The 25,946-nt window shown below is 47.4% G+C and overlaps 1 protein-coding gene across 1 annotated transcript; it reads left to right on the plus strand.

The window, feature by feature from the left end:
* The first annotated feature begins 9,131 nt into the window (after window positions 1-9,131).
* Window positions 9,132-20,854, plus strand: MRPS23 (mitochondrial ribosomal protein S23). Its single transcript, XM_019028569.2, has 5 exons — window positions 9,132-9,305; window positions 9,861-10,031; window positions 19,071-19,148; window positions 19,279-19,405; window positions 20,400-20,854. The coding sequence occupies exons 1-5, from the start codon at window positions 9,262-9,264 to the stop codon at window positions 20,550-20,552; spliced, it is 573 nt and encodes a 190-aa protein (XP_018884114.1). The 5' UTR covers window positions 9,132-9,261; the 3' UTR covers window positions 20,553-20,854.
* Window positions 20,855-25,946: the final 5,092 nt, after the last annotated feature.

Raw genomic sequence — 25,946 nt, forward strand, 5'->3', positions numbered from 1 at the left:
ACCTGTTAGTGTAGATGACACTGGAGATGATTGTAATCAGAGAGAGAAAGAGAGGGAGAATGCTTACCAGGTCTAACAAGGAGTGCAGGAGATGAAGCCTCTGCTGGAGCCGCTGACGCCTGGTTAAAGATGGCTATGGGTCCAGGGGCAGGGACAGGCTGGACCAGATGACTGCCTTAGCCACCTACCCTCACACTGCTTGCTCATCTGCAAGTGCTGAGCTCCTGGTATCCACAAGGTGATACTTGCAGATTTATCCTCTGCAAAAATGCAGAGCTGGGCTATCTGAAGTCTGGTCCAGCCAGGGCCCCTTCCCTATCTTGATGATGCTTTGATGTCCTCAGGGATCAGCCCCAACTTAAAAGGCGATCATGGGTCTGGAAAACGCTGTGCCCACAAGAATTGCCTGGTTATTACCATGCTGGGGTCTCAATCCTCCCTTTGTTTTCTTGAAGCAACTGGTTGGAGATAGGGTCTGGGGGGAAAACAGGAGAATTTGCTCTGAAGAATGAAGGAGGCAGGCAAGGTGTGGTATGAAGATGGTAGCTCTTTATCGAGTGTTTATTGTGTGCCAGACACTCCTAGGGTACTTTACCGAATCCTTCACAACAATTATATGAAATCAGTATTACTACGTGCGTTTCACACAGAGATGAAAAGTCCTTACTCAACAACTACCCTCAGTAAGAGGTGGTAGTACCTGCATATGAACCCAGGCAGCTGAGCTCCCGAGATGATACCTAAACACTAAGCATGGTGGGGTCGGGTTGGGATGCAGGGGGATGGGGTTAAGATGCAGCACCTCTGCACAGATGCAATCTGTGGAGCACAGAAAGGGCCCACTTGCTCAAAAACATCACCAAAGTGATCCGTGATCCAACAGAGTGCCTGGAACGCCTCCATTAGCATTCTTTATCTGGTTTTAAAAACAATCTCTCAGCATTTCCATTAAATGGCAAAAATGCTATTGAGAGAGAAGCACATGAACTCCTTATGCCCATTATCACAGCATAGATTAATTTGTTGGATTAATGGGCTGCACCAGCTGGAGGAAGAGTTGGAAATTTCTGGAGGTGGCCAGGCGGGAGAGGGCGGGCATGTGAAGGGGGCTGTGTAAATCGACTGCCACCTGGTGGTCATCTTGCAGAAGTGGCAGTCACTGGCCACTGAGACACCCAGCACCATTTTCCCAGAAGGAAGATGCGAGCACCTGTTTGGCCTTAGGCCAAAGAGACAGAGGGAAATTTATACTCTGTTCACATGGTTATATGTTTTCTAAAATTTGCAAAACAAAGATATTTTAAATTTTTTCTTTTCTTTTTGTTTTTTTGAGATGGAGTTTCACTCTTGTTGCCCAGGCTGGAGTGCAACAGGGTGATCTCAGCTCACTGCAACCCCCGCCTTCCGGGTTCAAGTGATTCTCCTGCCTCAGCGTCCTGAGTAGCTGGGATTACAGGCACCCGCCACCACGCCCAGCTAAATTTTTGTATTTTTAGTAGAGACGGGGTTTCGCCATGTTGGCCAGGCTGGTCTCGAACTCCTGACCTCAGGCGATCCACCCACCTCAGCCTCCCAAATTGCTGGGATTACAGGCCGTGAGCCACTGCGCCTGGCCAAATTTTTTCTTAAGAGAGCCACTAAGATTAGATAAGCTTCAGGCCCCCCAAAACCAGTATCTACCCTGAAGAGCTGAGGCTTGGAGTCAGGTGGCCTTTCTAGAGCGTAAAGAGTCACAGTTCTTTATCAGGACAAGAGGATTATTCCAGGGACTCCAGTGGGAGGAACTATGAAACTCAGTACAAACAGCACATGCTTCCTTGCTTTGACCTTGCCATTCAAAGTGTGGTCTTTGGATACATCGACCAACTGTCCTGGTTTCCCTGGATGCAGAACTTTCAGTGCCAAAACTGGGAAAGTCGTGGGCATACTCGGGTGGGTTCGTTATCCCAACTGCAGATTCGCAACATTGGCATCAACCTGGAAGGTTGCTAGAAATGCAAACCCAGACCTACTTAGTCACACTGCATTTTCCAAGATCCGCAGCAAATTCACGTGCATATTAAAGATCGAGTTGTTGTGGCTTCCCCAGGAAGAGAGGGGCCCACACGGGCCCTGAAATGTATACCTTCAAGGGGTTTGGTGGGCTGCAAAACCCCACAGAGTGATTGCAACTGGTCTTGAATTCCAACAATAAAAGGCCAGCTTCTTGCTCCAGGCCTAGCTGGCCCTTTTTTCCCTGGTCACAGTGACATAGGCCTCCCAGGGCATAAAGTACTTAGTTCTCTTCCTGAACTGGATTCTTCCTGGGGGCAAGCCCAGGTTTGGTGAAGAAGAGAGTGGGTAGCTAAATGAAAATAGTTTGTAGGCTTGGCACAGTGGCTCACGCCTGTAAATCCTAGCACTTTGGGAGGCCGAGGTGGGTGGATCACTTGAGGTCAGGAATTTGAGAACAGCCTGGCCAACATGGTGAAACCCGGTCTCTACTAGAAATACAAAAATTAGCTGGGCATGGGGGCGAGCGCCTGTAATCCCAGCTACTCAAGAGGCTGAGGCAGGAGAATCGCTTGAACCCAGGAGGTGGAGGTTGCAGTGAGCCGAGATTGTGCCGCTACACTCCATCTTGGGTGACAGAGCGAGATTCCATCTAACCGCTGCACTCCAGCTTGGGTGACAGAGCGAGATTCCATCTAACCGCTGCACTCCAGCTTGGGTGACACAGCAAGATTCTATCTTAAAAAAACGAAAGGCAAGAGAAAAGGAAAATAGTAGCTTGTATGTTGTTAGGTGAGGTTTTTTTTTTTTTTTAATAGAGAGTCTCAGCTCTGTCACCCAGGCTGGAGTGCAGTGCCACAATCATAGCCCACTGCAGCCTCGACTTCCAGGGCTCAAGCGATCCTCCCACCTCAGCCTCCCGAGTAGTTGGGACTACGGGCACATACTACCACGCCTGGCTAATTTTTTGATTTTTAATAGAGACAAGGTCTCTCTGTATTGCTCAGGCTGCTCTCAAACTCCTGGGCTCAATCGATCCTTCCACCTCGGCCTCCCAAAGTGCTGGATTACAGGCATGAGTCATGGCAGCCAGCCTCAGGTGAGATTTAATTGAAGGATACTGTTGCTGTAAAGCATAGTCTGAAATTACCATCACTCTATTTATTGAGTAGTTACCATATACCGGGCACTGTTTTAAACACTTAGCAGGTATGAACCCACTGGTGCCTCACTACAAACCCTCTGCTAGGTGCTATGATTATCCCCACTTTACAAATGAAGCTGAGGCCCAGAGGACTGTAAAAGAGAACTATCTGTCAGTGAGGCACAGAGGACAGCCAGACCGGAAATGCTCACGATGTGAAGTGAATGGTGAGGTAGGGGATTATTTCCATTCACCCACAGCTCTCTCCCTATCTGTGTATCTGGGGAAGGCCTCAAAGGAAAGCTGGGCCTGGGAGACAGGGAGGGCTGGGTATGCACAGGCAGTGAAGGGAAGGCTGAGATGACAGCATCCTCATTTGTCCTAACTTGGCTTTATTTATCCATGCTGTTCACTGGAAAACTCTGAGAGCTGTGGGCCAAGCACCAGGCCGGGTGTGGGAAGGCAGAGCTAAAAGTCCTAGTTCCTGCCCTCAAAAAGGCTCCTGTAGCTAGACTCAGACAGGTAAACAGAGTTACAACACAGACAGAGCCCTGAAAGAGATAAGCATAGGAAGGGAGGGAGCAGGTCTGGGCACTCACCCGATCTTACTGAGTGTGTGCTGGGGGCTGAAAAGCTTTTCCACCTAAACTGATTCTTGACAGTTCCTTGAAGCCTAGGAAGGGGGTCTGAAGGGGAGCTCTCAGGAGAGGGGCACATGCCCAACAGCTGGAAGGAAAGAGAAGGTACTCTGCCTCCCCCTCTTTTTTTTTTTTTTTTGAGATGGAGTCTTGCTCTGTCGCCCCAACTGGAATGCAGTGGCACGATCTCAGTTCACTGCAACCTCCGCCTCCTGGGTTCAAGCAATTCTCTTGGCTCAGCCTCCCGAGTAGCGAGTAGCTAGGATTGCAGGTGCCTACCACCATGCCTGGCTAATTTTTATATTTGTAGTAGAGACGGGGTTTCATCACGTTGGCCAGGCTGGTCTTGAACTCCTGACCTCAAGTGATCCACCCACCCCGGCCTTCCAAAGTGCTGGGATTACAGGCGTGAGCAGCTGTGCCTGGCTACCTCCTCCTTTAATAGCCCTCCCTGCCCTTCATCCTCCTGGTCCTCAGACTCAGGAAGCCTACAATTCTTTTTTTTTTTTTTTTAACAGATCCTGATATAATCCTCTCTCTCTTTTTTTAGAGAAAAGGGCTCACTTTGTCACACAGGTTGGGGTGCAGTGGCACGATCATAGTTCACTGCAGCCGCGAACTCCTGGGCGCAAGCAATCTTCTTGTCTCAGCCTCATGAGTAGCTAGCACTACCAGCTTGTGCCACTGCACTGGCTAACTTTTTTCTTTCTCTTCTTTTCTTCTTCTTTTTTTTTTTTTTTTTTTTTTTTTTTTTTGTAGAGACAAGGTCTCGCTATGTTGGCCAGGCTAGTCTCAAACTCCTGGCCTCAAGTCATCCTCCCGCCTTGGCCTCCCAAAGTGCTGGGATTACAGACATGATCCTCCACAGCTGGCCTGATATAATTCTTAAACTGTGTATTGAATATACTGTATTGCTTTCCTCCCTTTAAAGCTAATTGCTCCCTGATTTTAGCTGTCTGTCATAGGTGAGTAGCAGCATTCATGATTTCATCAGTGTGCTGGGAGTTTCACTTACCAAAGCTGTTCCACTACTGGGAATGATGCTCTTCCTCATTTTGTCTGACAAATTCCCACACACTATTTATTTATTTATTTTTGAGATGGAGTCTTGCTCTGTTACTCAGGGTGGAGTGCAGTGGTGCAATCTCAGCTCACTGCAACCTCCACTTCCTGGGTTCAAGTGATTCTCCTGCCTCAGCCTCCCAAGTAGCTGGGATTACAGGTGTGTGCCATGACACCCGCCTAATTTTTTTTATTTTTTATTTTTTAATTTTTATTTTATTTTTAGTAGAGACGAGGTTTCGCCATGTTGGCCAGGCTGGTCTCAAACTCCTGACCTCAAGTGATCCACCCACCTCGGCCTCCCAAAGTGTTGGGATTACAGGCGTGAGCCACCACGCCTGACCTCCACGCACTATTTAAATACGGGCATTGTCACAAAGATGTGGGCAGAGTGATGGGAAGCCACAAGGGATGGCCTAGACCCCATGGCTAATAACAGAGGGGTACAGCTTGCCAACTACGCCTAGGCTTGAAGGAGCAGGAGAGGGACGGTGGCTGGAACCTGGTGAGAGAGCTGTGATTTTATGTTCTAGAACTTTATGTTCCAGGAGGGAGCCCGCTGGCAGTACCAACTGGAATCCAGCCAGAAGCAGAGGGCAAGGAGCTGGTGGATGCAGGCCACAGAAGCCAGCCTCCCGAGGCACAGAACAGGGCGAAGGACGGCAGAGAGTGGGTGTGGAACTGCTTGGGCAAATGGGAACTATTCAGCACTTACTGATCTATGTTAGGGGCTGAGCTGTGTCTCCCCGAAAATCATATGTTGAGGTCCTAACTCCAGTACCTCAGAATGTGACTCTAATAGGAGGTAGTCTTTAAAGAGGTAATTAAGTTAAAATGAAGTCAGTAGGGTGGGCCCTAATCCAATAAGACTGGTGTCCTCATAAGAAGAGATTAGGACAAAACCTTCCCACACAGAGGAAAGACCATGTGAAGACGTGGGAGAAGAAAGCTGTCTCCAAGGCAAGGAGAAACTAGCCATGTGCAGAATAAACTAAACTTGCAGACACCTTGATCTTGGACTTCTGGCCTCCAGAATAGGGAGAAAATAAATTTGTGTTTAAGCCACCCACTTTGTGTGCAAGTGGTGTTAGGGCAGGCCTAGCAAACTTCATACAATCAACAAGCTATTCAGCACATAACTTAATATTTATGTATTTACCTCTCTGTCTTCCCTACTGGACCGTTGGATTCTCTAAGACTCAGAATAGTCAGGTAGGTGTTTACATGCTTCTGGAATGAATGGATCATCTAACAAGAAAGTAAAACAGTAAGGCAATCTATGAAATATTATCAAAATGCTGCAGTCCAGGTGGCAATGGGTGGATGACACAGCACAACAGCAATCGCTTTGCTGTTACAGCCATCAGGCTTGTTGCTGCTCACAGGCACTCACTATGTCCCAGGTGCTGTGATTAGTGCTTTACATGAATGATCTCTTTTACTTTTGCAACAAGCCACGAAGATAGTTGACACTGCCATCCATATTATTATTATTATTATTATTATTATTATTATTATTATTATTTGAGACAGGGTCTTGGCTCTGTTGACCAGGCTGGAGTGCAGTGGTGTGATCATGGCTCACTGCAGCCTTGAACTCCTGGGCTCAGGCCATCCTCCCACCTCAGTCCCCTGAGTAGCTGGGATTACAGGCATGCACCACCACACCTGGCTAATTTTGCCCAGGCTGGTTTTGATCTCCTGGCTTAAGCAATCCTCCCACACTGGCCTCCCAAAATGTTGGGATTACAAGCATGAGCCACTGAGCCCAGCTCCACATTTTAACAGTTGGAGAAACAGAGGCTCGAAAAGTTACATAACTTGCTCAGAGTGAAGCAATTACTGGGCACATCTACAGTGAGACAGTGGGATTAATATGAGGCCGAGTGGTGTTGTAGTGGAAGGAACATGGCCTTTGGGAGTTTACAAGCACCACTTCCTTATCTGTAAGATTTAGCAGGACATTACCTATGTCAGCAGGTGGTTGAACAACTGAACGAGACACTTGAGGTTCCTTGGTACCTCCCGCGGCACAGTGGTGCGTGGTGTAAGTGCCCCAGGCCCTCACAGCCTTGGGCGGCTGTGGTCCCCACTCAAGAAGACAGCCTCAAATGTCCATTCTGCCTGCCCCCTGCTGCCCAACAGCTTGCTCCTGTGTTATGAATGAATGTTTCTTGGGTGTGTACTTCTTGTGTAGCCTCAGAAGGCTGTTATCCCCAAAGTACCCCCAGTCTGCCCACCAATATTCTGCTCTCAGTCACAGAAGCAGGCTGGAAAGGGAAACTTCAAAGGCTTGGAAGAGGAAGGGACCACCCCAAGATTAGCGAGAACATTTCTGCCTTGCAGTTCTTCCCCTTTTGAGGGTTTGCATCTTTGGTTCCCCTCCTTGATCTTGGAATAAACCCTTTAACTCTTTAGCTGCAGTGACTGCACTAACCTACAGTAGCAGTTCCTGGTGGGAGAAGAGAAGTGTGCCTGTAATCTGGGCTGGCAGATAGTGCTGGCTGGGACAGAATTAGAAAGTTGTTATGAGGCCTGGGAAGACTATATTTAGCTGGGAGCATGTTTACTCTCCCCAGAGCAAGGTCTTTTAGACCTCCTGAGGGCTGGGATACTAGAGCCTTTACACCTGGCCTGGGGCCAGAGCTGTGCTCTCTCTTCTCTGTTCCAGAGGGTCTGGAGGCAGCAGTGAAATCCACCTCAGGTTAGCCCTGGGCCTCAAATCACTGGATCCCTGGCGTGCGTGCGTGTGTGTGTGTGTTGTGGGGGGGCGGGTGGGGAGCGGCGTTCTGCTGGACTCTTGAGCCTACCAGCCTCGAGCTTTAGGCATAGCTTAGGCGGCATTGTGAGGCACTGGAAAGGGCACTAGCTGCCCCACCCCCGCAAGGCTGGCTCTATCAGTTGCTTATCAGACAAGTTATGTAACTTCCTGAGGCCTTGCTTTCTCATCTATAATGAGGATGTTAATAGCTACCTTATGGGAAGGTATGTGGATTCAGTAAGACAACACACACAAGTAGTAACTACTCATCAAACAGTCCCTTCCTCCCCTTCACCAGCCTCAGAGTGGGAGGACCCTAGGATGACTTGACTAGGCTCCCAGGAGACATTGTGTGTGATTCAAAACATTCATTGGATTAAAAGTTCAAATATGAATACAATCTCTTTACAAGTCAAATTCTGAAGCATGTGTAAAGGAAGAAAAAATTCTCCCTTCCCTGCCTGCAGTTTCACTCCGAGATATCCAATGTTCACAGCCTTGGGTGTCCTTCTGCAGAATTTCTATTCTCAAACACAAACATATATAGAGGTGTTTCTTTTTCCTTTTTTTTTTTTCTAACAAGTTGAGATTCCACTAAACATGTTTCTTTGCAACTTCGTTTTTCATTTAAACATAAGTCATGTACCTTAACCTAGGTAAATACATGTGGATCTAGCTCATTCATTTTAATAGCTGCACAGGGTTCCAAAGAAAGTATGAACAATAATTTTCCAGCTATTTCTCATCTGATGGATTTTTTTTCCCACTACAAATAATGCTACAACGATGATCCTTGCACAAACATCCTCATGAATTGATGCTTTAATTTCTAACGGGTTCGTTCCCCGAAATATGATTACTGGGTCAAAGGGTATGCTACACACAGTTTATATTTTTTTACAGTTTAACACTGAGAGATGACTTTCTCCAGATTTTTTCGTTTCCCTCTCGGCGTCTGTTTGTTCCGGACACTTTCACTTTTCGAGTTCCAAGGAGGAGGTAGCCGCGACACCGGCCGCGGGAAACACGAGTTGCAGCCAGCATCCTAGTTAGCGTGGATGCAGGTGGCACTCCGGGGACGAGGGGCTTAGTGGGGAGCACTACACAGCCAGAGGCGGAGGCCCGAGATCTAGCACGACGCTGGGCAAGTGACGGCCCCTCCCCGGCCTTGGTTTTCTTCTGCGTAGTCTGTGACTCTAAACAACATTAGGCTCAGCCTGGGCCTAGAGCTGGTGACCTCAAATCTCGGCCTTTGTTGGCTCCCCTAGGACTGTAGGCTGCGCCTCACCCCCTCTCTGCCCCACTACTTCTCCTCCGCGCGGCCCCACCTTTTCAGAGCAGTTGGCTCAACAAGGCGAGAGAGAGTAAAGCAACCACCATAATGAATTCCTCCCACAGCTCGGTCATTTATTACTTCTGTCCGGCTTTGGCTCGCTCCCGCCCTTTTGGCTCGGCTATCGAGTGCTCCTGCCTGAACCTGGCAAGTAACCTCGGAGCGCGCCCATTCGGCCTATCACTTGCTTCTGCCTGCGCCGCTCTCCCGCAGGGGCTGCGGTGAAAGCACAGCGATCCTTGGCTCGGCCAGCAACTTATGCGCCCTTTACCTGGAGCGGCCGCTTCCGGTTCCGGTAGCAGCTAGTCACGCTCGGTACCAGGCGCAGATCATGGCAGGCAGCCGGCTGGAAACCGTAGGGAGCATCTTCTCCCGGTGTGTGCTCCGAGCCGCGGTGGGCTGAGGGTGCCTCCCCCAGGCTGGGGTTCTCAGCCGGTCACGCTCTTCCTTGGAGCGGACCTGAGCAGGGCGAGGCGTATTGGAGGGTGCGGGGGCTGAGCTGGGTGAGGCCCTCTCATGTTTTCTCCTGGCTCCGAATAGTTGTGCCTGAGGATGCCTCTCCTTGAATTTATGTGTCATGTTAAAGATTATTGCAGCTGCCTCTCCCCGAGTGGAGGTCTCTAGGAAGAGGAAGGGAGGAAGAGCCTGATGGGCCTTCCTTATCAGGTCATGCAAGACCGCTCTTGCATTTTTCCGTGACCGAACGTGGGTGGGACGCACAAAAGAAGATAGAGGGATTTAACTCTCCTGAGCGTTGTTAAGTTTGGTTTGGGATGTGGACAGACCTTCCCTGTAGGTGGGGAGCAGTCCTCCCCCGTTCTGTGTTGCAGACCGCATAATACCTTTAATGTCCCAAGCTGTGCTAGACTGATTCAGGGGCTTTGGCAGGCTACTGCAAGTGACCCAGTTTCGTTCTGTTCCCTCCCTAAGGACTCGGGATCTGGTTCGGGCCGGGGTGCTGAAGGAGAAGCCCCTGTGGTTTGACGTATATGACGCCTTTCCCCCGCTGAGGGAACCCGTCTTCCAAAGGCCTCGAGTGCGATACGGCAAAGCCAAAGCTCCCATCCAAGACATCTGGTACCACGAGGATCGGATTAGAGCGTGAGTGCTCAGCCCTGTAGTGGACAGGAGGCAACAGAACTTCAGAAGGGAAGGTTTCGGTAGCAGTCTGGGAATTCAAATATGAAATTGAGTAAGGGGTTTGCCCTGTGGAGAAGGCTTATCTAGCCAAATTAGGGAGGCAGCACCCCTTCCTCATAGTGAAACTGAAGTTCTGAAAAGTGGAATCTGGAGCCCAGCAACCGAAAGATCATTGCAATTATAGCCGCATGTTTCTGGGCATCTGCTTTGGGCCAGGCACTGTACTAAGCTCTTTGCAAGCATTATCTCATTCTCTAAAGGCCTTACTCTAACTTGTAAGGAAGGTATTCTTGTTTCCATTTTATTCAAGGAGACTGCGAAGCTCAAGGAAATTAGCTAACTTCTTGTAATTACTAAATACATAGGAGGGTGGCAGATCTGGGAATCACATCTCTGACTCCAAGCTTATGGTGATCATTATACCTGCCTTCTCCAGGAGTGGAGATAGGAGGAACGTGGTCTGTGGATCTAGTAGTCCGGCTCTTTGAAGCCTCTCAGATGAAAGGATGCTTAAAAGTCTAAGAGAGGCCGGGCGCGGTGGCTCACGCCTGTAATCCCAACACTTTGGGAGGCCAAGGCGGGCGGATCACCTGAAGTCAGGAGTTCGAGACCAGTCAGACCAACATGGTGAAACCCCGTCTCTACTAAAAATACAAAAATTAGCCGGGCATGGTGGTGGGTGCTTGTAGTCCCAGCTACTCGGAAGGCTGAGACAGGAGAATTGCTTGAACCTGGGAGGTGGAGGTTGCAGTGAGCCGAGATCCCACCACTGCACTCCAGCCTGGGCGACAGAGAGAGACAATCACTAGGAATTTGAAGGAAAATCATGTGTTCTTTATTTTTTTTTAGCATCTCTTTTCTCTTTTTTTTTCTTTTTCTTAAGCTCAGTGGCAAGAATACTTCTTCTTTTATTATAAAAGCAACACATGCTACTTGTAGAAAATTTAGATACACGAAGAAAGCATAAAGAAGAAATCACAGGCTGGATGTGGTGGCTTGTGCCTGTAATCCTAGTGCTTTGGGAGGCATAAGGGAGGATAGCTTGTGCCCAGGAGTTTGAGACCACCCTGGGCAACATAGCAGGACTTGTCTCTACCAAAAAAAAAGTAGTTGTCTTAGTTTACACTCTGATTAGCAGTTTCTGGGAGTTCTTACTTTATCCTTGTCAGTATTGATAATGATTATTTAAGAATTTTTTTTTTTCTGGGCCAGGCACGGTGGCCCACGCCTGTAATCCTGGCACTTTGGGAGGCTGAGGTGGGCAGATTGCCTGAGCTCAGGAGTTCGAGACCACCTTGGGCAATATGGCGAAACCCTGTCTTGACTAAAATACCAAAAATTAGCCGGGCGTGGTGGTGGGCGCCTGTAGTCCCAGCTACTCTGGATGTTGAGGTGGGAGAATCGCTTGAACCTAGAAGGTGGAGGTTGCAGTGAGCTGAGAGTGCACCACTGCACTCCAGCCTGGGCAACAGAGGGAGACCCAGTCTCCAAAAAAAAAAAAAAAAGTTTTGTTTTTTTCTGATCTAAGTATTTTTTTTTTTTTCGAGATGGAGTCTCACTCTGTCTCCCAGGCTGGAGTGCAGTGGCGCCATCTCGGCTCACTGCAAACTCTGCCTCCCGGGTTCATGCCATTCTCCTGCCTCAGCCTCCTGAGTAGCTGGGACTACAGGCGCCCACCACCAAGCCCGGCTAATTTTTTGTATTTTTAGTAGAGACAGGGTTTCACCGTGTTAGCCAGGATGGTCTCAATCTCCTGACCTCGTGATCCGCCTGCCTCGGCCTCCCAAATTGCTGGGATTACAGGCGTGAGCCACTGCGCCCGGCTGACTAGGTAGTTTTAAAATAATCATCCCAGCACTTTGGGAAGCCGAGGCGGGCAGATCACGAGGTTAGGAGTTTGAAACCAGCCTGGCCAACATAATGAAACCCCGTCTCTACTAAAAATAAAAAAATTAGCTGGGTGTGGTGGCCCGCGCATGTAATCCCAGCTACTTGGGAGGCTGAGGCAGGAGAATAGCTTGAACCCGGGAGGCAGAGGTTGCAGTGAGCTGAAATGATGCCACTGTACTCCAGCCTGGGCGACAGAGCAAGACTCTGTCTTGGAAAAAAAAAAAACCAGTAATTGTGTCTAGAGATTTTAATTTCTGTTTCTTTGACAAGTTTCTCTACTTTCATGATTATTGGCCATTTGAATTTATTTTTGAAATATCTGTGTTCTTTACCTATTTTAATAATTGTTATTATTGATCAGTAAGAGTTCTTTATAGAATTGAAGATACTAAGTCTTTGACATACACTCCAGACCTTTATTTATATGTTACTTGTTATTAATAATGCTTGTTTATAGAAGTTGGTTATTTCATTCCACTAATTTTTTTGGTACCTTCTATGTGGTAAGCATTGCGCTAAACATTGTGCTAGGCAATGAGGTATTTTATGTATTCAAATCTACCCATTTTTTCTTTTTGCTGGCTTCATTGCCTTTAGGCTTAGAGGGTTTAGGAAAGTGTTTTTCAGTAAACTCAACTCTCTTTTTCTGAGTTATCTTTCAAAGTGCAGATGAGGGGTTGAAACTAGTAGAAATATTCATTCTTTAATCTTCTTCCCTCCTTCACTTTTTTCTTTTTTTTTTTGAGATGGAGTCTTGCACTGTCGCCCTGGCTGGAGTGCAGTGGCACGATCTTGGTTCACTGCAAGCCCCCACTCCTAGGTTCACGTCATTCTCCTGCCTCGGCTTCCCCAGTAGCTGGGACTATAGGCGCCTGCCACCATGCCTGGCTAATTTTTTGCATTTTTAGTAGAGATGGGGTTTCACTGTGTTAGCCAGGATGGTCTCGATCTCCTGACCTCGTGATCCACCCGCCTCGGCCTCTCAAAGTGCTGGGATTACAGGCGTGAGCCACCGCGCCCGGCCTCTTTATTCTCTTTTTTTCCAAAACTTAAATAGTCACAGAAAATGTGCTCCTAATGGTTTCCTAGCAACATTCTTTTTTTTTTTTTTTTTTTTTCTTCTGAGATGGAGTCTCGCTCTGTCACCCAGGCTGGAGTGCAGTGGTGTAATTTCAGCCCCATGCAACCTTCACCTCCCGGGTTCAAGCTGTTCTCCTGCCTCAGCCTCCTGAGTAGCTGGGATTACAGGCTCACGCCACCATGCCTGGTTAATTTTTGTATTTTTAGTAGAGATGGGGTTTCACCATGTTGGTCAGGCTGGTCTCGAACTCCTGACCTTGTGATCCGCCCGCCTTGCCTCCCAAAGTGTTGGGGTGTGAGCCACTGTGCCCGGCCTCCTAGCAACATTCTTAAAAATATCTTTAAAGTTCTCTATTTTTTCTTTTTTTTTATTTTTTATTTTTATTTTTTTATTTTTTTAATTTTTTAATTTTTTATTTTTTATAGTATTGATCATTCTCGGGTGTTTCTCGGAGAGGGGGATTTGGCAGGGTCATAGGACAATAGTGGAGGGAAGGTCAGCAGATAAACATGTGAACAAGGGTGTCTGGTTTTCCTAGGCAGAGGTCCCTGCGGCCTTCCGCAGTGTTTGTGTTCCTGGGTACTTGAGATTAGGGAGTGGTGATGACTCTTAACGAGCATGCTGCCTTCAAGCGTCTGTTTAACAAAGCACATCTTGCACCGCCCTTAATCCATTTAACCCTGAGTGGACACAGCACATGTTTCAGAGAGCACAGGGTTGGGGGTAAGGTTATAGATTAACAGCATCCCAAGGCAGAAGAATTTTTCTTAGTACAGAACAAAATGGAGTCTCCCATGTCTACCTCTTTCCACACAGACACAGTAATAATCTGATCTCTCTTTCTTTTCCCCACATTTCCCCCTTTTCTATTCGACAAAACCCCCATCGTCATCATGGCCCGTTCTCGGTGAGCTGTTGGGTACTCCTGCCAGACGGGGTGGCGGCCGGGCAGAGGGGCTCCTCACTTCCCAGACGGGGCGGCCGGGCAGAGGCACCCCCCACCTCCCGGACAGGGCAGTGGCCGGGCGGGGGCTGCCCCCCACCTCCCTCCCGGACGGGGCGGCTGGTGGGGCGGGGGCTGCCCCCCACCTCCCCCCGGGACGGGGCGGCTGGCAGGGCGGGGACTGCCCCCTACCTCCCTCCCGGACAGGGCGGCTGGCCGGGTGGGGGCTGCCCCCCACCTTATTTTTTTTCATACAAAAAAAAAAAAAAAAGATGTCACACTCCTTTGGGACTACTTTTCTGTTTTCATGTTTCCCCTTTTGTGTGCCCTGAATTTTGTTCATACTGCCCCTGTTGTGGCCTTAGCCTGTCTTTAATAGCTCTACATTCCAAATGCCCTGTCTTTATTCAATAACAAACATTCATTAAGCACTGTCATGGGCCAGGCATTGTCAAATTCATTCTTGTAACTTCAGTGCCTAGCCCATTGTGTGGCATATAAGTTGCTTATTAATCGTCTCTTGAATGAAGAAGCTAATGGATTGATGGACAGATGAACTACGAGGCTGGTAGAGAGAAACGAAAGAAAATTCCTTGGAGGGGAATGGTGGAGGGCCAGGACTGGGACTGTTTAGAGAATGGCCATCAGAGTTTTATTAGTTTTCTGAAACAATTTCAGGAACAGTGGGCTAGAAACCACTTCTATGGCCACATTTAGCATCCCTATACATTTATGTAAGATCTAAGTAAGTGGTAAATCTCTCACTGGGAGTTTACTGACAAAGCCCCTCCCCTTGAATACTGATGTTAATTAGCTTTTAGTACCTTGAATTTGTCTAGTTCCTTTTTCTCTTAAATATTTATACCAATGAGTGTGCCTAATTGACTTTGATACACATCCCTTATTCTTACTGTTGTTTCAGGATGCTAGAAAATGGAATTTATAAGGTCATTATGTTCCGAATTGGGGCCCAGGCTTTCCCCCCGGGACCCCCAACACCAACACTCATTTAAAGTAGCAGAACAAGTATGTTCTTGCTCTACTTGGAAATTTTCGGCATACAACATGAGATCTTTGAGGAGATTAAATGCTTTTTCAGCACCTTTCTTCTCAGACCCATTGCATGCACTTTGTGTTTCATTGATACATTAAAATCATTTGTGCTTTGCTCTCACATGTAATCCTGGCACTTCAGGAGGCCGAGGCGGGTGGATCATTTGAGGTCAGGAGTTCGAAACCAGCCTGGGCAACATGGTGAAACCCCACCTCTGCTAAAAATGCAAAAATCAGCTGGTCATGGGGGCATGCACCTGTAGTCCCAGCTAGTCTGGAGGCTGAGGTGGGAGGATCGCTTTAACCCAGGAGGCGGAGGTTGCAGCGAGCCGAGATTGCACCATTTCACTCCAGCCTGGGTGACAGAGTGAGACTCCGACTCAAAAATAAATAAATAAATAAAAATTTTAAAAAATCATTTGTGCTTCTGCTGTAGATTTGGAACTGGATGATAAATGATTGGAGAATGTGGAATAGTTTACTTGTCCCTCTTGTTAAATATTACTTTTTTTTTTTTTTTTTTTGAGATGGAGTCTTGCTCTGTCTCTCTCTCCCAGGCTGGAGTGCAGTGTGGTTCAATCTCAGCTCACTGCAGCCTCCACCTCCCGGGTTCAAGCATTTCTCCTCCTCAGCCTCCCGAGTAGCTGGGATTACAGGCATGTGTCACCACGGCCGGCTAATTTTTTTTTTTTTTTTTGTATTTTCAGGAAGACAGGGTTTCACCATGTTGGCCAGGCTGGTCTTGAACTTCTGACCTCCAGTGATTCACCTACCTCGGCCTCCCAAAGTGCTGGGATTACAGGCATGAGCCACCATGCCCAGCCTGTTAAATATTATTTCTTTAAATTCTTTATTTTTAAATTTTTTACTATTGCCAGAATATATAAAAATTATTTCTATTAATGCCAAAATATTATCTTGTATTTATATAATTTATTGAACCTTTATCTTTGTGGCCCTCTTTTTTTTTGGTGTTTTTGATATTTAAAAAAGCTTATAGAGTGGTTGTGCATGCCTGTAGTTCCAGCTACTTGGGAGGCTGAGGAAGGAGGACCATTGGAGTCTAGGAGTTCAAGGTTGTAGTACACTATGATTGTATCTGTGAATAGCCACTGCACTCACAACAGCCTGGCAACATGGCAAGACCCCATCTCTTTAAAAAAAAAAAAAAGAAAAAGGAACTTACAACAAAATAAATAAAACAAACAAAAAAGATGTATTAAAATCTAAGTGTAAAAAGTGAGATCATAACAGTACTGGAAGAAAACATGGGAGAATTAAAAATATAATCTGAGTGATAAAGGTCTTTTTAAGCATGATATAAAACTCAGAAGCCATAAAAAGAAAATATTACAATTTTCTGTATAAAAAAGTACTGTAAGCAAAATCAAAAGACAGCCAACAAACTGGGAAAGATCTTTGCAATGTTATGACAAAGGACTAATTTTCTATGTATATGGCTACAAAGTTTCCTCAGAAATCATTAAGAAAGAGACCACTGTGTAACGAATTACCATAGACCAGGTGGCTTATAAACAAATGAAATTTCTTTCTCATAGTTCTGGAGGCTGGGAAGTCTGAGATCAGGGTGCCAGCAGGGTCAGGTTCTGGGGAGGACTGTCTTCCTGATTCCTCACATTGAGGGGAGCAGAGAGTGGAAGCAAGCTCTCTTCTATCTCTTATAGGGGCACTAATCCCATCATGAGGGCTGATTACCATGACCTGATTACCTCCCAAAGGCTCCATCTCTAAATACCATCACATTGGGGATTAGGATTTCAACATACTAATTTTGGTGGGACACATTTAGTCCATAGCAACCACCAAATAGAAAAGCGGACAAAGAACTTGGACAGTTCACAGAAAAGGAAATTCAGTTTGCTTTTAAACTTGAAAAGATGTCCAGTCTCTTTAAAAAGAAAAGCAAATTAAAACTATAAAAGAGTTCTGGTTTCTTACCTATCAGGTTGGCTAAGATCAAAAAGTTGGAGAACATGTGTGTGTGTGTTTGTGTATTTTTTTTTTTTTTTTGAGGCAGGATCTAACCCAGACTGGGATGCAGTGGTGCCTATCATGGCTCACTGCAGCCTTGACCTCCTGGGCTCAAGTGATCCTCCCATCTCAGCCTCCTGAGTAGCTGGGACTACAGGTGTATGCCACCATTCCTGGCTAATTTTTAATTTTTTTGTAGAGATGGTGTCCCACTATATTGCCCAGGCTGGTCTTGAACTCCTGGCCTCAAGTGATCCTCCTGCCTTGGCCTTCCAAAGTGCTGGGATTACAGGCATCAGCCAGCACGCCTGGTCTAAATATATATATATATTTTTGCTGGGATTACAGGTGTGAGCCACTGCACCTGGCTCGTGTGTGTGTGTGTGTGTGTATATATATATATATATATATATATTTTTTTTTTTTTTTTTTTTTTTAGAGACAGAGTCTCAGGTCTCACCATGTTGCCCAAGCTGGTGGTGAGCTCCTGGCCTCAAAAGATCCTCATGCCTCAGCTTCCCAAGCAGGTGGGATTATATGCGTGAGCCTCTATGCTCAGCTGGAGAATGTCATTTGTTCAGGGTGTGGGGAGATAGGCGCTCGTATATTACCTATGTGAATGTAAATTGGTACAGCCACTTTGGAAAGCATTTTGGCAATTTGGAAGGCTTAATTACAAATGCACATACCTTGATCCAGTAGTACCAGATTTGTGAATTTATGCCACAGACTTATTTACGTAGTGCACTAAAATTATAAATAGAGATAATGATTGCAGCATGGTTTAGAGTAGTAAAGGACTGGAAACAATCTCCATGGCACTGATAAGGCAAGATGTAGGGAGGAGAAATGGGGAGTGACTGCTCAGATACAGTGCCTCCTTTTGGGGGTGATGAAAATCTTTTGGAACTAGATAGAGGTGCTAGTTGCACAGCTTTGTGAGTTTTCTACATGTCACTTAATTGCACACTGAAAAATGTTAAATGTGGGCTGGGGACAATGGCTAATGCCTGTAAGCCCAGCATTTTTGGAAGCCAAGGTGGGAGGATCTCTTGAGGCTAGCACTTCAAGACCAGCCTGGGCAACATAGTGAGACTGCATCTCTACAAAAATTTAAAACTTAGCCAGGCATGGTGGTGCTGCGAACCTGTAGTTCCAGCTACTCAGGATGCTGAGGCAAGAGGATTGCTTGAGCCCAGGAGTTTGAGGCTGCAGTGAGCTATGATCACAGCACTGCTACCTGCGTTGGTGACACAGTGAGACCCTGTCTCTTTGGAAAAAAAAAAAGTTAATTTTATGATGTGTGACTTTGACCTCAGTTTTTATTATTTATTTTTATTTTGTTATTATTTTTTGAGACGCAGTCTCATTCTGTCGCCCAGGTTGGAGTGCAATGGTGCGCTCTCCACTTACTGCAACCTCTGCCTCCTGGGTTCAAGTGATTCACCCACCTAACCCTCCCAAGTAGCTGTGACTACAGGCATATGCCACCATGCCTGCTAATTTCTTTGTATTTTTAGTAGAGATGGGGTTTCACCATGTTGAACTCCCAGTTTCAAGTAATCTGCCTGCCTCAGCCTCCCAAAGTGCTGGGATTACAGGCATGAGCCACTGCGCCTAGCCATACCTCAGTTTTTAAAAAGGCAAGATGTAGAGCAAGGTTTACTATTCTTTGGGTTAAAAATGTGGCTGGGGACAGGGAATGATAGTGCATATATGCTAGTATATTAGTGGAATATTTCTGGATGGATATACAAGAAATTTGTTAGTGTTGCTTTCTGGGAAGGGAACTGGGGGGCTGGGGTGCAGAAGTGGGAGGGAGTGTTACTTTTCACTGGCCACCCTTTTGTGCTATTTGATGTATTTACCATGTGCATGTGTGCATTACTTATCTAAAAAAACAAAACTGTTCAGCTTAGGCTATGTGGGTTATACCGTACTTAACTCCTCAGTGCCTAGCACTTATTCTTTATTTCTTTTATTCCATTCTCATCCACAGTCTATAATCAGAGATTTATATTATGTTGTTTGCATTTTCTAGGAAGTTTTATTCAGTGTATGGGTCTGGTCAAAGAGCTTTTGATCTATTCAATCCAAACTTCAAGTCTACCTGTCAACGGTAAGCCATTTTATAAGTCCTAGGCTATTCATATTATTTTTTAAGGATTTTGTTATCCATTTGATACTGTGTAACAGCGTCTTAACAATGCTTACAAACATACCTAAAATGTGACTGCTTGGAATTACAGGTTTGTGGAGAAGTACACTGAGCTACAGAAACTTGGAGAAACAGATGAAGAGAAGTTATTTGTGGAAACAGGGAAGGCTTTATTGGCAGAAGGTGTCATTTTAAGACGAGTAGGCGAAGCAAGGACTGTGAGTATTTCATTGTTAAAATTGTTACTGGGTTTATGGTTGTCCCTAAGTATGCACAGGGGATTGGTGCTAGGGCCCCTGCAGATACTAATATTCACAGATGCTGAAATCCCTTTTATAAAGTGCTGTGGTTTTTGCATATAACCTACACATATCCTCCCATATACTTTAATCATCTCTAAATCATTTATAAATACATAACACATTGTAAATGCTATATAAGTAGTTATACTCTATTTTTAAAAATTTATATTTTTTATTTTATTTATTTATTGTTAAAATATTTTTGATCCGTGGTTTGTTGAATCTGCATATGTGGAACCTGTAGATGTAGAGGGTTGACCAGAGTTGCCAATCTGATGGAAGTTAAAGAGAGACTTGGTTTTCTTTCCCTAACCTTGGCTTATGTTCTTAAACTCCAGGTCAAATACTGTTACACTGAATATACTAGAATTTTGTGGTAATGACTGCTACTTGAAACAAGTGAGTCGTCATTAGGGCTTTTGAAATTTGGTTCTATAGACTTTTTTTTTTTTTTTTTTTGAGATGGAGTCTCGCTCTGTCACCCAGGCTGGAGTGCCGCGGCGCAATCTTGGCTCACTGCAAGCTCTGCCTCCTGGGTTCATGCCATTCTCCTGCCTCAGCCTCCCGAGTAGCTGGGACCACAGGTGCCCGCCACCACGCCCAGCTAATTTTTTGTAGTTTTAGAAGAGACGGGGTTTCACCGTTTTAGCCAGGATGGTCTTGATCTCCTGACCTCGTGATCCGCCCGCCTCAGCCTCCCAAAGTGCTGGGATTACAGACGTGAGCCACCACGCCCGGCCCTATAGACTTTTTAAAATCATGTTTACTATTTGTTATAGTAGAATTGGATCTGAGATATTAGTGCTAAATTTTTCACTCAGTGACAGAATGTGCCTAGTTATATATCTTTAGCCAATTAATTGAGTGAAAATGATAACATCTCTGTGATACTTACATCTGGTCTTTTAAGCAACACGGAGGTAGTCACGTTTCCTGGAAATCCGAACACTTGAGTGTCAGACCACAGACTACGTTGGAAGAAAACGAGACTCAGAAAGAAGTTCCACAGGACCAGCATTTGGAGGCACCTGCAGACCAGTCGAAAGGTCTCTCGCCTCCCTGAAGGACCTGTATACTGTGTATGCTGGCATTCACACTCTACTCACTGGCTGAATGTTGAGCTATTTTTAAACAGTTGAACTGTGTAAATGTTTCTTGATCTCTAAGGTATTATGTTTGCCTTCTCTTAGTTATTTCTGGGTTGTCACAAAGCTCAGTATCGTGGTTTGACAGAAGCAGTTATGTGAACTTTTATGTTAGGACATTACTAAATAAAGAATTCCCTAGCTGCTTATAAAGTAAATTTACTTTGAATTGTGAATAACATGAAGAAACCTTTATAAAGATTGTTCAAATGGGACTCAATCTGACTAGGCTTGCTTTGATGTTTGTTAGTATGTGGACTGGCTACATCTGATTCCCGGGTACATATTTCTTCTGATCCATCAGACTTATACATGTACACATGTTGTGGAACCTTGGCTAGCTGGTTTTGTCTGCAGAGAATCTTTGTACTTCTTGCTATAGAACGATTATCTCTCTACTTGAGAGGCCAAGCTGACTTGCGCTTTGTGGTAAGAGTGAGGACCTGTCATTGCTGATGCACAAAGACCAAAACTGTAACTTTAATGTCATGGATTGAGTGTGCTGGAGACAGTTAACATAGGCCTGCACAGACTAGGCTGTTCAGTAAATACTTGTTGAATGAATGAGTGAACGAATGGTTATATCCAGCTAAAGACTGGATTCATATGGTGTAGATAACAGGATTGCCAAGAAAGGAGGCAACTAATTTAGGTGATGCTCTCCACCAGCATCCACCTGCCTTCCTGGGGCCAAAGTGTGCCTACAAGTCCTTATCAACTTCCTGCCTTCCTCGTTTCCCCAGGTTTTACTAAATACATGAAATATCCCTCTGAGATTGCAGCCTTTGTATATGTGGTCAAGCCAGTGGTTTTTAGCTGTTAGTAGTAAGCTGCTTCAGAAATTCCCTATTTTAAAACTCATGTAGATTTTCCACCCAGTGATTCTTTGTGTATGGTCTCATCTCTCCTGGTACACTGTGAGGCAGGTCCACATCTCACAGTCTGTATATAGTACACATCCATGCACGTGGGTGCTTGGTTCATGCAGGTGAATGAGTACATGAGGCAAAAGCAGCTCTCAGCCATGCTGCTTCCCCCTCGACCTTTATCACTGTTTCACAATTGCTTGCATTTGGAGAATGCTTTACTTTTCGGTAGGGAAGTAAATTTCATCCATTCAAAGACATTACACAACCATTGAGACCAAACATCGGGCCAGACCTTGGGAAGAGGACTTAAAAAGCAGGTGAAAGACACAGTCTATTCTCAGAGGAACAATTGAGGGGTCACTCATCTCTTTAAACCTTAGGTTTCTGTTTTTTTAGGGCAGGTTTTTTGTTTTTTTTTTTAATTGATCATTCTTGGGTGTTTCTCACAGAGGGGGATTTGGCAGGGTCATAGGACGATAGTGGAGGGAAGGTCAGCAGATAAACAAGTGAACAAAGTTCTCTGGTTTTCCTAGGCAGAGGACCCTGCGGCCTTCCGCAGTGTTTGTGTCCCTGGGTATTTGAGATTAGGGAGTGGTGATGACTCTTAACGAGCATGCTGCCTTCAAGCATCTGTTTAACAAAGCACATCTTGCACCGCCCTTAATCCATTTAACCCTGAGTGGACACAGCACATGTTTCAGAGAGCACAGGGTTGGGGGTAAGGTCACAGATTAATAGGATCCCAAGGCCGAAGAATTTTTCTTAGTACAGAACAAAATGAAAAGTTTCCCATGTCTACTTCTTTCTACACAGACACGGCAACCATCCGATTTCTCAATCTTTTCCCCACCTTTCCCCCCTTTCTATTCCACAAAACCGCCATTGTCATCATGGCCCGTTCTCAATGAGCTGTTGGGTACACCTCCCAGACGGGGTGGCGGCCGGTCAGAGGGGCTCCTCACTTCCCAGTAGGGGCGGCCGGGCAGAGGTGCCCCTCACCTCCTGGACGGGGCGGCTGGTCGGGCGGGGGGCTGACACCCCCACCTCCCTCCCGGACGGGGCGGCTGGCCAGGAAGAGGGGGCTCCTCACTTCCCAGTAGGGGGCGGCTGGGCAGAGGCGCCCCTCACCTCCCGGAAGGGGCGGCTGGCCGGGCGGGGGGCTGACCCCCCCACCTCCCTCCCGGACGGGGTGGCTGGCCGGGCAGAGGGGCTCCTCACTTCCCAGTAGGGGCGGCCGGGCAGAGGCGCCCCTCACCTCCCGGACGGGGCGGCTGGCCGGGCGGGGGGCTGACCCCCCCACCTCCCTCCCGGACGGGGCGGCTGGCCGGGCGGGGGCTGACCCCCCCACCTCCCTCCTGGACAGGGCGGCTGGCCGGGCAGAGGGGCTCCTCACTTCCCAGTAGCGGCGGCTGGACAGAGGCGCCCCTCACCTCCCGGACAGGACGGCTGGCCGGGCGGGGGGCTGACCCCCCCACCTCCCTCCCGGACGGGTCGGCTGGCCGGGCAGAGGGGCTCCTCATTTCCCAGTAGGGGTGGCTGGGCAGAGGCTCCCCTCACCTCCCGGATGGGGCGGCTGGCCGGGCAGGGGGCTGACCCCCACCTCCCTCCCGGACAGGGTGGCTGCCGGGCGGAGATGCTCCTCACTTCCCAGACGGGGTGGTTGCCGGGCGGAGGGGCTCCTCACTTCTCAGATGGGGCGGCTGCCGGGCGGAGGGGCTCCTCACTTCTCAGATGGGGCGGTTGCCAGGTGGAGGGTCTCCTCACTTCTCAGACGGGGCGGCCGGGCAGAGACGCTCCTCACCTCCCAGACGGGGTCGCGGCCGGGCAGAGGCGCTCCTCACATCCCAGACGGGGCGGCGGGGCAGAGGCGCTCCCCACATCTCAGACGATGGGCGGCCGGGCAGAGATGCTCCTCACTTCCTAGATGGGATGGCGGCCGGGAAGAGGCGCTCCTCACTTCCTAGATGGGATGGCGGCCGGGCAGAGACGCTCCTCACTTTCCAGACTGGGCAGCCAGGCAGAGGGGCTCCTCACGTCCCAGACGATGGGCGGCCAGGCAGACGCTCCTCACTTCCCAGACAGGGTGGCAGCCGGGCAGAGGCTGCACTCTCGGCACTTTGGGAGGCCAAGGCAGGCGGCTGGGAGGTGGAGGTTGTAGCAAGCCGAGATCACGCCACTGCACTCCAGCCTGGGCACCATTGAGCACTGAGTGAACCAGACTCCGTCTGCAATCCCGGCACCTCGGGAGGCCGAGGCTGGCGGATCACTCGCGGTTAGGAGCTGGAGACCATCCCAGCCAACACAGCGAAACCCCGTCTCCACCAAAAAAATACGAAAACCAGTCAGGCGTGGCGGCGCGCGCCTGCAATGGCAGGCACTCCGCAGACTGAGGCAGGAGAATCAGGCAGGGAGGTTGCAGTGAGCCGAGATGGCCCCAGTACAGTCCAGCTTCGGCTCGGCATCAGAGGGAGACCGTGGAAAGAGAGGGAGACGGAGACCGTGGGAGAGGGAGAGGGAGAGGGAGAGGGAGCTAGGGCAGGTTTTTTTTTTGCCACAATGATGAAGATTTAAAAAATGTTTTTTTCCTTCATGTCTGGATTGATGTCCCATTTTTGTTTGTTTTCCTCCTATGTAGATTTTTAAATTTTTTTTTTTTTTTTTGCGATGGAGTATCACTCTGTTTCCCAGGCTGGAGTACAGTGGAGCCATCTTGGCCCACTGCAACCTCCGCCTCCCAGGTTCAAGCAGTTCTTCTGCCTCAGCCTCCCGAGTAGCTGGGATTATAGGTGTATGCTATGACGCCTGGCTAATTTTTGTATTTTTAGTAGAAACGGGCTTTTAACCATGTTGCCCAGGCTGATCTCAAACTGCTGGCCTCAAGTGATCCACCCACCTCAACCTCCCAAAATACTGGGATTACGGGTGTGAGCCACCATGCCTGGCCTTAATTTTTTTTTTTTTTTAATTTTGTTTTAGGAGATGGGGGTCTCACTGTGTCACCCAGGCTGGGTGCAGTGGTGCATACCCTGCTGCAGTCTTAACTCCTGGGCTGAAGCCACCCTGGCTCACCTCCCTAATGGCTAGGACTACAGGCATGTGCCACCACGCCTGGCTCTTTAACATTTTTTTTTTTGTTTTTTTTTTTGTAGAGATGGAGTCTTGCTATGTTGCCCAGGCTGGCCTGGTCTTAAACTCCTGGCCTCAAGCGATCCTCCTGCCTCAGCCGCCCAAAGTGCTGGGATTACAGGCCTGAGCCACCGTACTGGGGCTGAAGACTTTTAAAAATAAGTTATTTGTTGCATAATTCTTTAAAAAAATTATACATGCACATGGTTCAAAACTTAACAGTAAAAAGCTAGTCTCCCACCCCTGTTGCCCAGCCACCCTTTTTCCCTTCCCTGAGGCCACCACTATCACCATTTCCTTGTGCGCTCTTCCAGAAATATTTTGGACATGGACAGGACACTATGCATACTGTTCTGTACCTTGCTTTTCTAGTTACTGTGTCTCAGAGATCCACTGTGATTTAATCAGTGCCAGATTGAAGAAAATGTTCTTTGTTTTACTGTGTTGCAAATGGGCTGCTAGAGTTATGGGATGCTGGATCAAGGAGCAGATCATTTTGAGTTTTGGTATCTTTGTCCATAGAAGTTGTGCTTAACTATACTCTCATAGCAATGTATGAGAATGCGTTCCCCTACACATTCTGATCTTGTTAAACCAGACTGGGACTCTGGACCAGAAGGGAAAGACCATCCCTGTATAGCCAATATCTGGATGGGGAAAAAGCTGCTGTCACTCATTGACTTCTTTAGGTTAAGTCTTAGTGATCAAAACATAGTGAAAGAGATGAAGCTTACTTTGGAAACTCAGAACTATTTCCACAGTTTGGGCAAAAGCTGTCATCAGATCCCCATCACGTTTTGGAGAGAATGGAAGCATGACCGCATTCTTGGCTTTAAAGAGCTTAAAATCAGGCCAGGCTCCATGGCTCACGCCTGTAATCCCAGCACTTTGGGAGGCCAAGGTGGGCGGATCACCTGAGGTCAGGAGTTCGAGACTAGCCTGGCCAACATAGTGAAACCCCATCTTTACTAAAAATACAAAAAAATTAGCTGGGCGTGGGGGCGTGTGCCTGTAATACCAGCTACCCGGGAGGCTGAGGCAGGAGAATCGCTGGAACCCAGGAGGCAGAGGCTGCAGTTGAGCCGAGATCGTGCCACTGCACTCCAGCTTGGGCGACAGAGCAAGACCCTGTCTCAAAAAAAATAAATAAATAAAATCTTAAAATCGAGTTGGGACTACAAGAGTGACTTGTGAAACAGCAAGATGAACAGGAATCCTTTTAAACTTTGATATAAAAGTACAGTAGAGGTTCAGGGGCAAGGAATCAGTTCTGGATTTGTCTAGGAATACTGCATGAGAGCCTGGAAAGGCAGTGGG

This window comes from Gorilla gorilla, chromosome 4, assembly GCF_029281585.2.
Source record: "Gorilla gorilla gorilla isolate KB3781 chromosome 4, NHGRI_mGorGor1-v2.1_pri, whole genome shotgun sequence".
Lineage (NCBI taxonomy): Eukaryota > Metazoa > Chordata > Mammalia > Primates > Hominidae > Gorilla > Gorilla gorilla.

Bases quoted from the DNA above. Each gene is read 5' to 3' on its own strand.
- MRPS23 (XM_019028569.2), top strand. From the start codon at position 9,262: ATGGCAGGCAGCCGGCTGGAAACCGTAGGGAGCATCTTCTCCCG. The intron at 9,306-9,860 runs GTGTGTGCTCCG...TCCCTCCCTAAG, and splicing joins GTAGGGAGCATCTTCTCCCG to GACTCGGGATCTGGTTCGGG. The intron at 10,032-19,070 runs GTGAGTGCTCAG...TGCATTTTCTAG, and splicing joins CACGAGGATCGGATTAGAGC to GAAGTTTTATTCAGTGTATG.